At 16.7% G+C, this 14957-nt stretch overlaps 2 protein-coding genes across 2 annotated transcripts, besides 38 other annotated features; both read right to left on the bottom strand. All coding sequences in view use genetic code 6, as the record gives it.

The window, feature by feature from the left end:
- Positions 1-197: 197 nt before the first annotated feature.
- Positions 198-285: a microsatellite.
- Positions 236-320: a microsatellite.
- Positions 256-311: a microsatellite.
- A 44-nt stretch (positions 321-364) lies between the features above and the next one.
- Positions 365-530: a microsatellite.
- Positions 429-530: a microsatellite.
- Positions 429-590: a microsatellite.
- Positions 553-599: a microsatellite.
- A 193-nt stretch (positions 600-792) lies between these two features.
- Positions 793-867: a microsatellite.
- A 178-nt stretch (positions 868-1045) lies between these two features.
- Positions 1046-1137: a microsatellite.
- Positions 1053-1150: a microsatellite.
- Positions 1071-1158: a microsatellite.
- Positions 1106-1152: a microsatellite.
- On the bottom strand, positions 1147-2646 carry IMG5_003570 (hypothetical protein). The gene has a single exon (XM_004039952.1). The coding sequence runs from the start codon at positions 2501-2503 to the stop codon at positions 1868-1870; it is 636 nt and encodes a 211-aa protein (XP_004040000.1). The 5' UTR covers positions 2504-2646; the 3' UTR covers positions 1147-1867.
- Positions 2647-2753: 107 nt separating this feature from the next.
- Positions 2754-2799: a microsatellite.
- A 1135-nt stretch (positions 2800-3934) lies between these two features.
- Positions 3935-3976: a microsatellite.
- Positions 3977-4063: 87 nt separating this feature from the next.
- Positions 4064-4165: a microsatellite.
- Positions 4166-4191: 26 nt separating this feature from the next.
- Positions 4192-4234: a microsatellite.
- Positions 4199-4303: a microsatellite.
- Positions 4212-4281: a microsatellite.
- Positions 4221-4270: a microsatellite.
- Positions 4304-4508: 205 nt separating the features above from the next.
- Positions 4509-4598: a microsatellite.
- Positions 4512-4562: a microsatellite.
- Positions 4524-4582: a microsatellite.
- An 860-nt stretch (positions 4599-5458) lies between the features above and the next one.
- Positions 5459-5514: a microsatellite.
- Positions 5515-5571: 57 nt separating this feature from the next.
- Positions 5572-5600: a microsatellite.
- Positions 5601-5824: 224 nt separating this feature from the next.
- IMG5_003560 (hypothetical protein) lies at positions 5825-8395 on the bottom strand (the record flags this gene model as incomplete). The annotated part of the gene is made up of 2 exons (XM_004039951.1): positions 5825-5957; positions 6032-8395. A coding segment is annotated over one exon (2337 nt), but the record flags the coding sequence as incomplete, so codon positions are not given.
- Positions 7215-7250: a microsatellite.
- Positions 7240-7358: a microsatellite.
- A 258-nt stretch (positions 8396-8653) lies between the features above and the next one.
- Positions 8654-8696: a microsatellite.
- Positions 8697-8752: 56 nt separating this feature from the next.
- Positions 8753-8798: a microsatellite.
- Positions 8799-8938: 140 nt separating this feature from the next.
- Positions 8939-8999: a microsatellite.
- Positions 9000-9695: 696 nt separating this feature from the next.
- Positions 9696-9743: a microsatellite.
- Positions 9718-9783: a microsatellite.
- Positions 9718-9788: a microsatellite.
- Positions 9729-9781: a microsatellite.
- A 1773-nt stretch (positions 9789-11561) lies between the features above and the next one.
- Positions 11562-11605: a microsatellite.
- Positions 11595-11647: a microsatellite.
- A 1130-nt stretch (positions 11648-12777) lies between these two features.
- Positions 12778-12812: a microsatellite.
- A 346-nt stretch (positions 12813-13158) lies between these two features.
- Positions 13159-13219: a microsatellite.
- A 1520-nt stretch (positions 13220-14739) lies between these two features.
- Positions 14740-14816: a microsatellite.
- Positions 14817-14957: the final 141 nt, after the last annotated feature.

The raw sequence follows: 14957 nt of genomic DNA, 5'->3' as shown, positions 1-14957 counted from the left end.
TGTATTTGAATAGTCTTTAATAATAGGAAGATATTAATAAATAATTAGAATAGTTAAAATTAGTTTTAGAAGATTAAAAATAAAAGATATTAGAAAAAGATGATATTTTAGATAATAAAAATAAATCTATTGATGAAAAAAATAAATAAATTTAAGAATTTAATTTGTTATTAGAAGAAAAGAATATTTAGATTAATAATTTAGAAGATAAAAATAAAAAAATGGAAGAAAATACTAAATAAATTATAGAAAAAAAAATAAAAATAATTGAAAAAATTAAATAAAAAGAAGAAATAATTAAATAAATATAAAAATAAAAAAAATAATTAGAAGAATAATTTGAACAAATAAAACATAAATATTAATAAATGTAAGAAAAAAATATAAAAATTGAATAAAATAATTAATAAATATACGAAAAAAATAATTAATTAGAAGAAAAAAATATATAAATGGAAGTAATATATAAATAAATGTAAGAAAAAAATATACTATAAGAGAAAAATATTATATAATTATAAGAAAAAAATCAATTAATGGAAAATAATTTAGAAAAAATAGTAAATGAAAAAAATATAAATAAAGAAAAAATAAATGAATATTAAAATGAAATATAATAAATGTTTTTATAAATAGAAAATTTAAAAGAAATAATAAATAATAAAAAAGAAAAAAAGAAAAAAATATAGTAAAATTATGAAAATTAAATCAAATCAAATAAAGAACAATAAATATGTGAAATGTAAAAAATTATTTAAGAAAATAATAATATAAATAATGAAAAAATAATTCAAATATAATTATTAGAACAACAAATAAATGAATAAAAATAAATTATAGAAAATATATAAAATTAATAAAAATAAAAAATAAATTTTATAGAATAACTATAAATTTAAAATTCTAAATTAGTAGAATAATCATTCGAATTATAAGAATAAATAAATAAATTACAAGAAGAACTAGAAATGAAAGCTAATTCAAGTACTTATTCTTAAAATAGTTCATATATATAAGAAAATGAATGATTATTAATATAAATTAATTATGTATATTTATATTTATTTAAATATATTTATATATATTTTTTATACATATATAAATATTTATAATTTTTGTATTTTTATATTTATTTATTTTTTTTATATTTTTAAATTTTTGAATATTAAATTATTGTTAAACATAAATTTATACAATTAATTATTTATATTTTTTATGCTTAAAATAAATTATAATAATGAATATTCTCATAATATAATTATAAAAGTCCATAAAATATATATAAAGAACTTCTATAAATTTCCGTTATTTTCATTATCAATAAATTTAGAATTTTATATTACTTAATTATCTATATTACCTGTACTTTTTTATTAAATCATTTTTTTTTCAAAAACAACAAACTAAAAATCTTTTTTTACGAAATTTTAATTCATTTAAATATCATTTAAATTTCTTAAAGAAGCGTCATTATTTGTATTAATATATAAATAAACTTAAATAGTACTTTTAACCGAAGGATATAAAAGATTAATTGCAAGAATTATTTTTCCATATTCAGACGATATTATTTACGTTAGTAATTGTGTGTAATTAAATACTTGTTCATCTACTTTTAAAATAACTTGGTTTAGCTAGAATTTTTTAGTGTAAGTGTTGTCTAATAAGAATATAGTTAGATATAGTTATTCTCCAACGAAATAAAGAGGTAATTTCTTCTATTGTAAACAGGATTTATCTTCACAAATAAAACCTCGAGTATCTAAATCAGCCACTACAAAGCATTTAGAAGTTGTTGATTTTAGGTCACAATCTTCAGATGTAATCACATTTTAGTCTAAAGAAATGACTGTTTTACCCGAAACTTTCACTTCGAATTAATGAACGAGTTGATTTTAATTAGCATTTGGTGTTTATATCGATTATATGAGTATTATTCCTAAATTTAAGGAGAAATTGTTTGGTTCTTAAATGTTTATAGGGTTAAAGAGTTTTTTTCGGTAATATCTTTGAGAGGGATTTAGGCTTGGAGTCTATTTTAATTTGTAATTTTAATATATTCAGGTGGTATTTGCATATATTTAAGATTCTCGAAATAAGATAATACCAAAGTACTATATTGACGACATTAAGAGGCTATATTTGCAGAATTCCAGTTTATTTCGGAAGTTATTTGCAAAGTTTAATCATTATCTATTAATAAGGAATATGTCTGGACTTTTATTTAACCATAATTGGTTTTTAATTATAAAGGACATTATTATTATTATAGATCTAAGGAAATACATTGGAAATTTTTCGGTTAAAATATTATCGAAAAAATAACCTTAGGAGCATTCACAGTATTTTGAATTTTAAGATAATTATGAGTTTTAAGCTCTACAAGAGGTACAAATTGAAGTATTTGGGAGACAATTACAACTATCATGACACTTGTTATATTCGACTAATATTACTAAGTTTTTGATAGAATATTTAGCTTTTTTTTTATATTTATTTACATATATAGTGTATTTTTTTATTACTTTTATTTTCACCATATGATTAGAGTTTTAATTTAAATTATTAGGTTGTGTATTATTTGTAGATGTTTATTTTTTTTAGGTGTTGATTGCAGACTTGAAGGTCTAGAGGTATTGTTGTGGTTAATGAAGTTTAGTAAACTTTTTTTTTTTTTTAAATTTAATTTTTTTTTTTTTTTTTTATTTTTTACTTTATTCATTTTCTAAATAAACGCCAAGATATTAATAAGCTTTTTTTTTTTTTTTTTAATATTTTTTTTTTTTTTTAATTTTTTTTACCTGATAAATCTTAAAAATATAAATCGAATGAAATTTAGATACTGAAATGATTATCAACTTCTACTTAATATTATTTTTCGATAAAACTGTTATTATCAAATGATCCAAACAAACAAAATCCATTACAATCTGATAGATATTAATAATTATTAACTTATTATTGATTATTAATATTCCATCTAGATGAATCAACTTAGCAGGCTAATTAAAATTCCTAAGTTACTTAAAATTTTAAAGTTTAGACAATTGGTAATGCTAATGATGTTACTTTTTTTATTATAAATATATAAAAATTAATTATTTTACATTAAGCTGATTTTGAACATTATAAAACCTAATTAACTTACTAGCATGGATATTCACAAAATGTTATTTCTTTTTAGTAATCTTTTGGTTAATCGCATTTCCATTATTGGTCTTGCTTATAACATATATTACAGTTATCTTATGTTTTAACTTATGTTAATATTAATATTAGAGTTAAAATTATTATTTTCATTTTTTATATTTTTCCTTTCTTGCTTTTTGTTGATTGTTAATTATTATATTTTTCTATTAATATTTTCTTTTTTAAATTTTATAATAAATAAATTAATGTTAATTATAAATTAATAATTTCGATAAAATTGGAGTTTTTCTTTTTTACGTTTAATTATTAAATTTAAGAATTATATAAATTTTTTAAGTTAAATTTAAAATATTTTTTTTTTTCTACTTATATATTTCTCTATGTGTATAAATTATATTATAATAATAAAATAAATTACCCTCTTTTAAAGGTTTTTCAGTTTATTTAGATTAATATAAATTCTATATTTGCTATTTTTAAATAAATATAAAATCAATTAAGATATATTAATTGGAACTAAAAAAAATAATATTTGATTTATATTATATAAACGTTTTTAAAAAAGATAAAATATAATATTAAAAAAATTCAGGCATTTAATATATTATTATAATATAATTAATTTTTCTATATATTAAAAAAAATATAAAAAAGAAAAAATATTTTAATAGATAATATTATTTATTATGTTCTTATTATTTTTTCTCTATAATGATATAATATATAAAATTACTATAATATCTAAATTTTAAATTATTTAAATAAATAAATAAAAGAAAATAAGAAAAAAATAATAATTCAATAAAAAATATTAATATCAAAAAAATACAAAAAAATTAAAACTAACAAGTTTTTTTTAAATGTATTAAAAATAAAATAAAATATATATATAAATTTGAAATTGAAAAAAAATATAATAAATATTATTAATAAATATAATAATATTAATATTAATAATAATAAAAATAATAATAATATAATAATAATAATAATAATAATAATAATAATAATAATATATTTATATATATTAATTTTTTTTTATTAATATTATTTAAATATCATTTAAATTATTTATATATAATTTTTTTATTAAATAATTTTCTATTATAAATTTATTTTAAATTATTTATAATTTATTTATTTTTATAAATAAAAAAAGAAAAAATAGAAAAAATAAAATTTTTTAAAATATTAATAAATAAATATAATAACATTTCAAAATTATATCAATTAGTTTTTTTTTTTCCTATTTCTTTTTTACTTTTTTTAGGAATTACAAAAAATCCATCATCATCAACCTTAAATTTAGTAATTTCTTATTTTTCTTATACTTAAGTTTCTTAATTATTTTTATTTATATTATTATATTAATCTTTTTCTTCATTATATTAGTAATTTTCTTCATTTTATTATAAATTTTTTTCATTTTATTTATATTAATCATTTTTTTATAATTCAAAATTTAATTTTTATTATTCGTCATTTTTTTCTTATTGTTTTTTTTTTTTTGAACTTTTTTATTTTATCATAACTTCAGGTTATTATTATATATCTTTTTTTTAGTTTTTATCAAAAACTGCAAGCAGTAAAAATCCTAAAAAAGAACCTATTTAGACATATTTTTCCATAGAAAAATTAAAAGAATCTTAAGTTAATTATAGCATAATATTTAACAAAAAGAATAAAATATAAAATTTAGTCAAAATATTAGGAGAGAATAAAGCTGTGCAACCACTAATTATATATAAAATTCCAATATTTCTTACAAAGTCAAATTTAGGGTTTATTTTAAATTTCAAAAATTATGATTGTTATTAAGACAAAAAGCTTTGTTGCATCTAATTTATTTGTTGCTCAATTTTATTAAGTACTTTAATGTAAAGTTGTTTTTCTTCAGGTTAAGGATAGTTAATTTTTAAATATCCAGTGTATATTAATACTATAAATAATGTTAATTTTAAATTAAAAACAAAAAATTCCATTTTTTTTTTTTAATTTAATAAATTTATATTTAGATATTATTTAATATTATTTTTATTTAGAAAAATAAAATATATATATATATAAATAAAATATTTAATTTCATATATGAATATATAAATTTAATATTCTTTTATTAAAATTCTACTTAAAAAGAATTCTAAATTTATTTTTTGATTCAATTTTTTTTTTTATATTTAAAAAGATAAAAAACCATATATTAAATAATAAATTATATGTTTTTTTTATTTTTTTTATTTATTATATTTATCTTAAATTTATTTATACATTTTTAGTTTAACTATAAATATATAAATATACTTAAAAAAATAAAAATTTTAATATAAAAATATATAATATAATAATATTAATATTTAAAATATTTTTTTTACAAAAATAAATAATTTTAAAATAATATTCTTATTTAATTATATAAAACTCTAAAATATATATAAATAAAATATATATAATTATTTATTATTTCAATGTTTTTATTTATTAGGTTTATGTCTTTTTATTTATCTTCTTTTACTTCCTCCTTTTTATAATGCTCTTTTCTAACTTCTAGTATCTTTCCTTAATCTTTTATCCACAAATTTTTAAGATCTAGAATTTTTCCCTTTTCCATTACTTGATCCTTTTTTCGAAAATACATATTTTTTTTCTTCTTTGAGTCCTTTTTTTTCCTTAGTGTATAATTATTTAACTTATCTAAGTTTCATTTATTCTGGAATACCTTCTTATTCCATTAAAAAGTTTGCCCTTTTTTAAGCTTTTTTCATTTTCTTTTCCATTCTTTTATAATTTCTAATTTTGGCTTCTAAAATCTACATAAAAATACAAAAATATATATATATATTTATATAAATTATTTTATTAATTGTATTATAAATATATTTACTTTTTTAGGTGCTCTTCTATTTATGCTCATAATTTTATCTTTTTCTGATTAAATTTCTTCCTTAGTAATTGGTAAATGTTTAAAATAATGCTTTTCTTCATCTTCTCTAAACCATAGAGGTAAATTGTCTTAATCTTCAAATGCATATTTTGAATAAGTAGAGTCTATAATATCTTCTCGCGCTCTTTTTCTTTACATTTTTTTGGCCAAAGCTATCGTTTCAGCTAATGTATCAATATCAAAATCTTCTTATTAGGGTACAATTTCTATCTTATTATCTAAATGGTCTATTGTAGGCACTGCATTTCCATCATTAGTTTTAATAGTTTTTTTTTTTCAGCCCTTTTTAATGCTCTTCTTCTTTTTTCCATATCAGTTTTAGGGACTTTGATTATATAGGCTTCATCATCGGAAAGTTCACCAGGAACTTTTTCATTAGGATCTATATCATAATTTTCAAATAAATCTTTTTATTTACGTTTTTTAATATAAATATTATCATCATTTAAATCTAAAAATTAATTTTATTATGAATGATAATTTTCATCATCTTATTGAGAATCTTCATCGTCTTCTTTTTTTGATATAAGGTTAGTTTTTTTTAGTGGGTTTATAAACTCCTTGCCATTAAAAAGTTCACCTTTTTCTAAATCATTGCTTTTTTCGTCTTCGGAAGTCATTTCATCTTCTAGAAGTTCATTATTGAACCATTTACGTTTTTTAATTAAACCTTATATTTAATTTTCTTCATAAACTACGTTATTATTTGTATTATTTAATCCTTATACTTCCATGTTATTTTTTTAAGTAAGTTCGATATCTTTTTCTTTATTTTCGGTCATTTTTTTGGCCTTTATAGCTTATTATTTTAACTTTTTTTATTCGTAAATACCTTCAAGATTCTACTCAAGCTCTCGGTTATTTTTAAAAGAAATTATTTTGGAAATCTTTGGTACTTTTTAATCATCTTCATTACCTAGGTCTATATAATCTAATTTCATTAAATCTCTATGCTCTATAGCTGAAAATAATTCCTCGTCTCCAATATTATTCGCAAATTCGGATGTTACGGCTTATTTTTATAGTTCTTTAGCCTATTTAGCTCTTTGTTTTCTTTATTTATTTAATTCTTGCTTTTATACTTCTTATATTTCTTTCTATAAATCACTATTACTATTAGAAATTTCATCTTTTTCTTCTTTTTCTTCTTCTTCTTCTTCAGAAATTTCATCATTTTCAGAAGCTTCTTCATTTCCAGAATTTTCCTCATATTCATCTATTTCTTCTATTTCGGAAATTTGGTCATTTTCAGAATTTTCTTCATTTTGTTTTCCTGAAGTTGCTTTTAATTATTATCTCTATTTTTTTTAAGAATGTTATATTTTGTTTCTCCATTTAATAAGCTTAGCTATATCTCTTTTTCCCAAAACTAGTATATCTTCACATAACTCTTTCCAATCTTCAGGTCCCTGAGCTACATTTAAGAGATTTTTATCAACTTAAGTATTAAAAGATATAGCATTATGTGTTAAAAAAACAGCAAAAGGGTTATTTACATTAACAAATTCTGCGAAAGGAATCGCTTAAAAAACTGTTTATTTAACATCATCGGCATATCCGACTCTTTTTCTTCTTTTTTGCATAATTTTATCAATTGAATTTACTTCGTGTTATACTTAATTTGTATAATAATCATCCTCAGTGTCTTTGAAGATGTATTTTATTTCGAAAAGTTTATCATCGATGAAATCAGGAGCTATAAAGTCAGAACATACTAAAAATATTTCCGCTGATTAGAATCTTGAAGCTTTTGGCTTGTTCGCTTCAATGGTTTTGAAGAACTTCTTGCATACCCATACTAATGCATTGTAATCTTTTGAACGAAAGACCTTAGTGACGAATATTCCGCCTTTAGTAAGAAAATTACATGCTAATTTTAATGCACATAAAGTCAATTCAGTTTATGAAAACGCATCTTTTTACCAGTTTGAGCCGATATTTGGGGCACCATCATTTAATACAACATCTGCCTTTATCCCATTTAATTCTTTTTTTAATAGCTAATAACATTGAGGGGTAGTAATATCTTATACGAATGTTTTTACACCTGGAATAGCTTTAATAGGGACCAAATCTAATCCGATTTTCTTACATGTTATAGGACTGAATTTTTAAACTACTTATAACCAACCTCCTGGGGCAGCACATAAATCAATTACGGCATTAGCCTTTTCTAAAAAGCTGTATTTTTTATTTATTTGAATTAATTTAAAACAGGCACGGGAACGATATCCACTTTCTTTTGCCATTCTATAATGAATATCTTTACGGCCTTTTCCTTACTTTTGTTTTTTTACCATTTATATTTTTTTTTATTTTTTTTAGTTTTTAGTTTATATTTAGTCTTATCTTTTTATATTATAAATATATATATATATATATTTTTTTTTTTTTTAGATTTATCCTTTTAATATTTAATTTTTTTTTAAAAAAAAATAAAAATAAAATATGTACATATTTTAATGAACATTTATATTTAAAATGGTATTTATATTTTTTTCTTGTAAGTTTAAAGTGATTTATTTAAAAGATTTAAAAAGATATTATATTATATTATAAGATTATTTAATAAATGTATGTATATTAATAAATATATAATATTTAAATGTAAAATAATTATAATAAACAATTAATATTTAAAATTTATTTGTTATCTAACATTAATAATTTAAATTTTGATTAATATAATATTTAAATTTTATTAATAAAATTTATGTATTTATAAATATTATACTCATAAATTTATTCTAACCATTTTTAATATTCAAAATAAAATAAATATATAAGTAAATAAATATTTATTTATATAAAAAAAAGGTTAGACTCTAAATATATAATAGCTTATAAAAAAATTAAATATTTTTATTTTTAAATACATAAATACGTTTTTTTTTTAAAAATATAAATAATATAATTGTTCAAAAAAAAAATTGATAGATGATTAAAAAGATTTAATATAAATGTTTAGATTTATATGAAGTTATAATTATAATAAGAAAATATTATAAACTATTAATATATATAAAAATTTATAATTTAATTATAATTTTACAGAAGATTATTTATTTATCCTTTTCAATTATATTTTTATAGCAAAAATATAAAATAAAAATATTTTGAAATATAAAAAATAATAATATATACAAAAAAGTAATTATTATAAAAATATGAAAAATAATAATGAATAAAATTAATCCTATTTTTCAAAAAATAATTAAAACTCAAATCAAAAACTTATAGATTCACTTCCAAGTTAAGCTATATAATTAATGGAAAATTTCATAGGGGATTTATATGGGATAAAATAAAAAGCAGCTATAGGATAATTAAAAATATAAGTAAATAAAATATATTTTTTTTTTATATATTAAATTTTTTATTAGAAATCTAGAGTATAAACAGATATAAACTAAAATTTATTCCAAATAAAATCCGAAAAACTTAAAAAAACATTATCAGTACATATTTATATAAATAGAGAGAAATATTTTTATATATAAAAAATAAAAAATAGAATTTAAAAGATTTAAACTAATAAAAAATGAAATCTTCAATAAATTATAAAAAAGATTATATAGATATTTAATATAGACCTAATATAGCTTAATATAAATTATAAGTAAAAAATATATATAAATATAATATATATATATTTATATATATAATATTTATTTATATATATTTATTTATATTTATAAAGTTAGAAAAACAGATTAAAAAAAATAATACATTATCGTCTGATTATATTGCTTAAACAATAGATACAACTTTATTAAATGATTAAAAAAAGTTTAATGTTTATCATACTTAAGAAATTAATTTTTAAGATGAAAAATAATAATTACGTTTATCTTAATCTATAAATCTTATTTTTCCTAAAAAAAAAAAGTAATTGAGCTAAATTTATTTAAATAGTTAAAAATTATTTGATACATCATTAGTTTTATAAAAAGTCTTTTATGAAGATATAGGAGAAGATTTAATAAAAATTAAAATTGAAAATCTTAAAAATTATAAAGATGAACCTCCTAGAGTTTATGATTAATATAATTATGAAAAAGAATAAATTTTAGATTTATTAGATTAAGGAATTATTTTAAATGGATTTTCTAAATGGAATATTTTAAATAATAAATCGACATGGAAACCATGTTAAATTTTATATTTTGATAAAAATAAAAATTTATATAGAATACAATGGAATGATAATAAATAATTTAAAGATGTATAACTTAATTTATTTTTTTATTTAATATAAAGAAAAAATATTATAAAAAATATATAAATAAAATATAGGTTACAAGATTAAATTTAATTGTAGAAAACGAAAATTTAATTTAATTTTAAGAAAGATACGATAATGCATATAAGATTAGAGAATAAAAATTATATAATGATAGTCTTTAAAGTATTTTATATAATATTATTTTTAAAAATATTAAAAAACAAAAAGAACTTATTAATAATAAAACATAGTAAATGAACATCTTTATGAAAAAATAATTATTAAGCAGTATATAAAAAAGAATTTTTAATAATTTAAAAGTTGAAACAAAATCTTAATATTAACAAGAAGTAATAGAAAATATACTTTAACAATATAAATTTTATATTATGAGATTTATCCTTGGTTTGTAAACTTGTTAAAGCTTAGAAAATTATTATTTAAAATTTTTACCTACATATTATTATAAACATAATAGATAATACATTTTATAATAATTAAATTTCAATAAAACAATAGAAATAACTACTTTTTTTGATAAAAAAAATGTCTAAAAAAATAATAATAATGAAGATAATATATATCTTACATAATAAGATTGCATTCTAAATAATCAAAAATAAACATATTATTAATAAATAAATACTATTTATCATTCAGATAATAAATACAAAGAATTATAACATTTTTTTTAAGTGGAAATTGTTGATATGTAATTTTTGTCTCATTTTGGAAATTTAACTGAGGTTTATAAAATTTTGATGTCTATTTTTGATTAAATAAAAACCTTGTAAGACTATAAGCTTTTTAAGCCTTTTTCTAACTTAAATAATACTTCTTATAGTTCTTTTTTTTAAGAAATAGATTCTCTTTTTAAAAAATAAACTGAAAAATTGGAATTGGTTATTTATAGAATTGAAAATAATATTGATTTGTTAAAAAATACATTAAATAAAATTAGTTAACATAGGCTTTTTTTCTATAAGGCAAGTACTGAAATACCAGAATTTTAAAAATTAATTAAATCTTTTCTTTAAAAAATTACAAAAAAAGCAAATATTATGTTTAAAAGTTGTCTAAAAATATGCTTAAAATAATCATATTAGAGAATTATTTAATTTTTAATAAATTTTATATTTATTTACCTGTAGTTAATATATCTTAAGCTTTATTCGATATTTTACCAAATGATTTTAAAGATAAAAAATTTAAAGCTTATGAAACATTAAAAATTTAAACTTAAGTTATATAAATATATATATATATATATATATATATATATATATATAATTTTTTTAAAAAATTAAATAATATTAGTTAAAATATATAAACTAAGAAAATTAATAAAATAATATTTCAGTATTTGATTATGATGCTAAAATTTTATATTAAATATATTGTGAAATTCTCGATAAAGCCTTAAATGGATAATTAAATTAATTTTATTAAAACTCAATGCTTTTTACATTCCCTATAATTAGATTTAACCTTGTATTATCTAACTTTAGAAAAAACCCTCCTTTGAAATAATAAAAAAATATTTATATGTATTTTATGAAATGTAGGGATAAAATATATAATTATCGTTTTTAAAATGAAGACTAGAAAACTTTTATCGGTGAAAAAACAAGGCCCTGGAGACCTAAAAATTTAACAGAAAATAAAGAATATAATGCTTAAATGTATATAATATTTGATATTTTGAAAATTAATACGAATGAAAAAACTTCTTTTTAAAATGAAAAAAATTAAAAAAATGAAATAAAAGAAAAAGATGCTTTCGTAATTCCAGATGATTTCTTATAAATATTTAAATAAAACTTCAAAACAAGGGCCTAGTATAAATATGTTACATATGAAAAATTTGTAAAAAAATTATATGATATTTATAAAGATATAATATATGTTTTCTTAAAAAAAAGGGATGGTTTGATATAAAGTATTTAAGAATAACTGTAGAACCTTCATTGGAAAGTGTAGAAGAAGATTTCGATATGTCTTTATAGAATGCATTTTAGAGAATTTAAGAATTGGAAGAAATAAATGGATTTATGACCAAAACCAAAATTGGAGACTCTAATAATATATAAGAAGAATAATAAATATTCGAAAAGGAATATTAATAAGTTAAAATTTGGAATTTCTATCCTATTTATGCTATTTTGATGATTTTTAATTAATTTGACTTTTATTTGTTCGAAAAAGATTATTTAGATGATCTTTTGAGTATTTTTTAATAAGATGATTAAGTTTTTTATTTAGGAGAGGAAATTTATAAACTTAAATAAGATAGGAAATTATTATAGTAAGGATTTCCTGACATTTTAAAACTAGGAATTTTCGAAATAAATCTTAAAGAAATTAAATAAAATATTATTAAAAAAATAAATTCAAATATACTAAGAATCGAAGATACTTTAAAAAAAAAGTTTATTGATTTATTAAATAAGTAAAAATATTAATATAATTATATATATATAATATTATATATATATATAAAGAAATTTCGAATTAATTAATGAAATAACTTCTGTTTTATAAGATGATCCTATTACTATTGATAAATATTTATATTTAAAGAAATATTTGAATTAGTAAGAATTATAGAAAAAAATAGATAAAAGTGGACATTAGATTTAAATTATAGATTTAGTATTTTAAACTATTGAAAATAATTTTATTTAATTCGATTTTCTTAGTGAAGATTTAAGTTAATATTTTTATCTATATATTGATTCTTAGAATTGGATTAATAAAATTAATAAATTAAAATAAGAAAGTTTTTAAAAAATCGAATAGAAAAAATCGCATTTTAAATAAATTATTTTAGATTAAAAAAATCATTTAATTAATGTTTTTATTTATTTATATTAAATTTTATTTTTAATATTTATGTTTTTATTAGAGATTTAAACAAATAGAAGAATTAGTTTAATAATTTAATTAAAAATATGACATTTAATAATATTATAATATATTAATAAATGCTAAATAAATCGAAGATTAAATAAAAAAATTAATTTCAGAAGGTTATTAATAAAACTATTAGGAGGAATAACTAGGTTTTTTTAAAAAAATAAATAAATAATAAATATAATTAAATATTTTTTAATAAAAAAAGGTTATCCAATTAGCGATTTTTAAATATTTTAAGATAAACTAAATTAATTCAATGTGCATAGTTAGTTTTGGGAATTTATTGAAAAATGGTATAGATAAATAGACTCATGGTTTATGTATCCATTCGATAAATTAATAAACTAATAAAATAATTAAAATTAAGAAAATCTAAAATTAGAATTATTAGATTTATGTAAAGAAGGGACTTCTTTAATTTATAATTTAAAATAATAAATAAAAAACTAGAAAATAACTGAAGAATAAAAGAATTTTTTCTTATAAAATATTGATTAAATGGAAAAAATTATTAACGATTTTTATTAATGCTTGAATTTATTAATTATGATTTTTAATAAATCCTTTTAAGAAAAATATTGGCATTAATTATTAAAATATATTTATGTATTTTTTTTTTAATAATAAACATATAAAATATTAACAAAAAAGGGAGAAAGAACTAAAATAAAAACTTAAGATTTAAATATTGGAATATTAATAAAAGAAAACTTAAAATTATATTAAAATTAAATATATGAGTTATATAATAAATCACAATTAGAGTTATAACTTAATGAAGAAATTGAAAAACTTGAATATTTAATATAGGATTGTACACCTAAAATTCAATCTAATAAAAGTTAATATTATCCTTAAAGTTTAATCACAAACATTCCTTATTTAAAAATAAAACTGGAAGAACTAATATTTAATTGTGAAATTTCATTTTAAAATAGTACATAATTATATGGATAATAAGAAAAGCTAAAAAACATGAAAACTTATATAAACGAATTAGAAAAAATGTTTTAAATTGTATTTTCTATATAGGAAACTTTGATGATAACTTCTCCTTTTTTTACATAAATAGTTGATTTTATACCCGACATTAAAGGAACGAAAAATAAAAACATTAATTTATGTTTTAAATTAAAGGAAGATTTCAAAAAAAGAGTCGCATTTACAAAAAATTACGTTTAAAAAGTATTTGACTAGAAAGAAATTACAAAAATTACATAGTTTGTTAAAGAACTTGAATAAATATTATATTAATGCAATGATTAGAAATTAGAAATGGAAAATTATATTTAATAAATTAGGGATTAATGTAATAGGTTGTATTTTGTTTCCGATTAGTCTTTAGTTAAACTTTTGAGTTGTAATTTTGATATCCTTGAAATTAAATAGTTTATTTAATAATGTTTTTCTTCCATATCATAAGTAAAAATTGATTCTGAATAAGAATACTATATTATTAATTGTATTGACAATTTTAATGAAGAAACTATATATTTTGATAATGTAAATATATATAAATAAATATAAATAAATATAAATATATAATATATATATATATATATATTTATATATTTATATATTATACTTATTTTCTTTATTTAATAATTTTTGTTTAAAAAAATAATTAAATAAATAGAATATTAAAGTAAAAAATTACTTTAATAACCTTCAAATAATATACCAGTTGTATAACTCATATAAAAACTAGATAGTGGAATTTAATAA

The sequence above is a fragment of the Ichthyophthirius multifiliis genome, assembly GCF_000220395.1.
Source record: "Ichthyophthirius multifiliis unplaced genomic scaffold scaff_1120509249429, whole genome shotgun sequence".
NCBI lineage: Eukaryota > Ciliophora > Oligohymenophorea > Hymenostomatida > Ichthyophthirius > Ichthyophthirius multifiliis.
The sequence above is the reverse complement of the archived record's forward strand: the minus strand, read 5'-3'. Positions and strand labels throughout refer to the sequence as shown.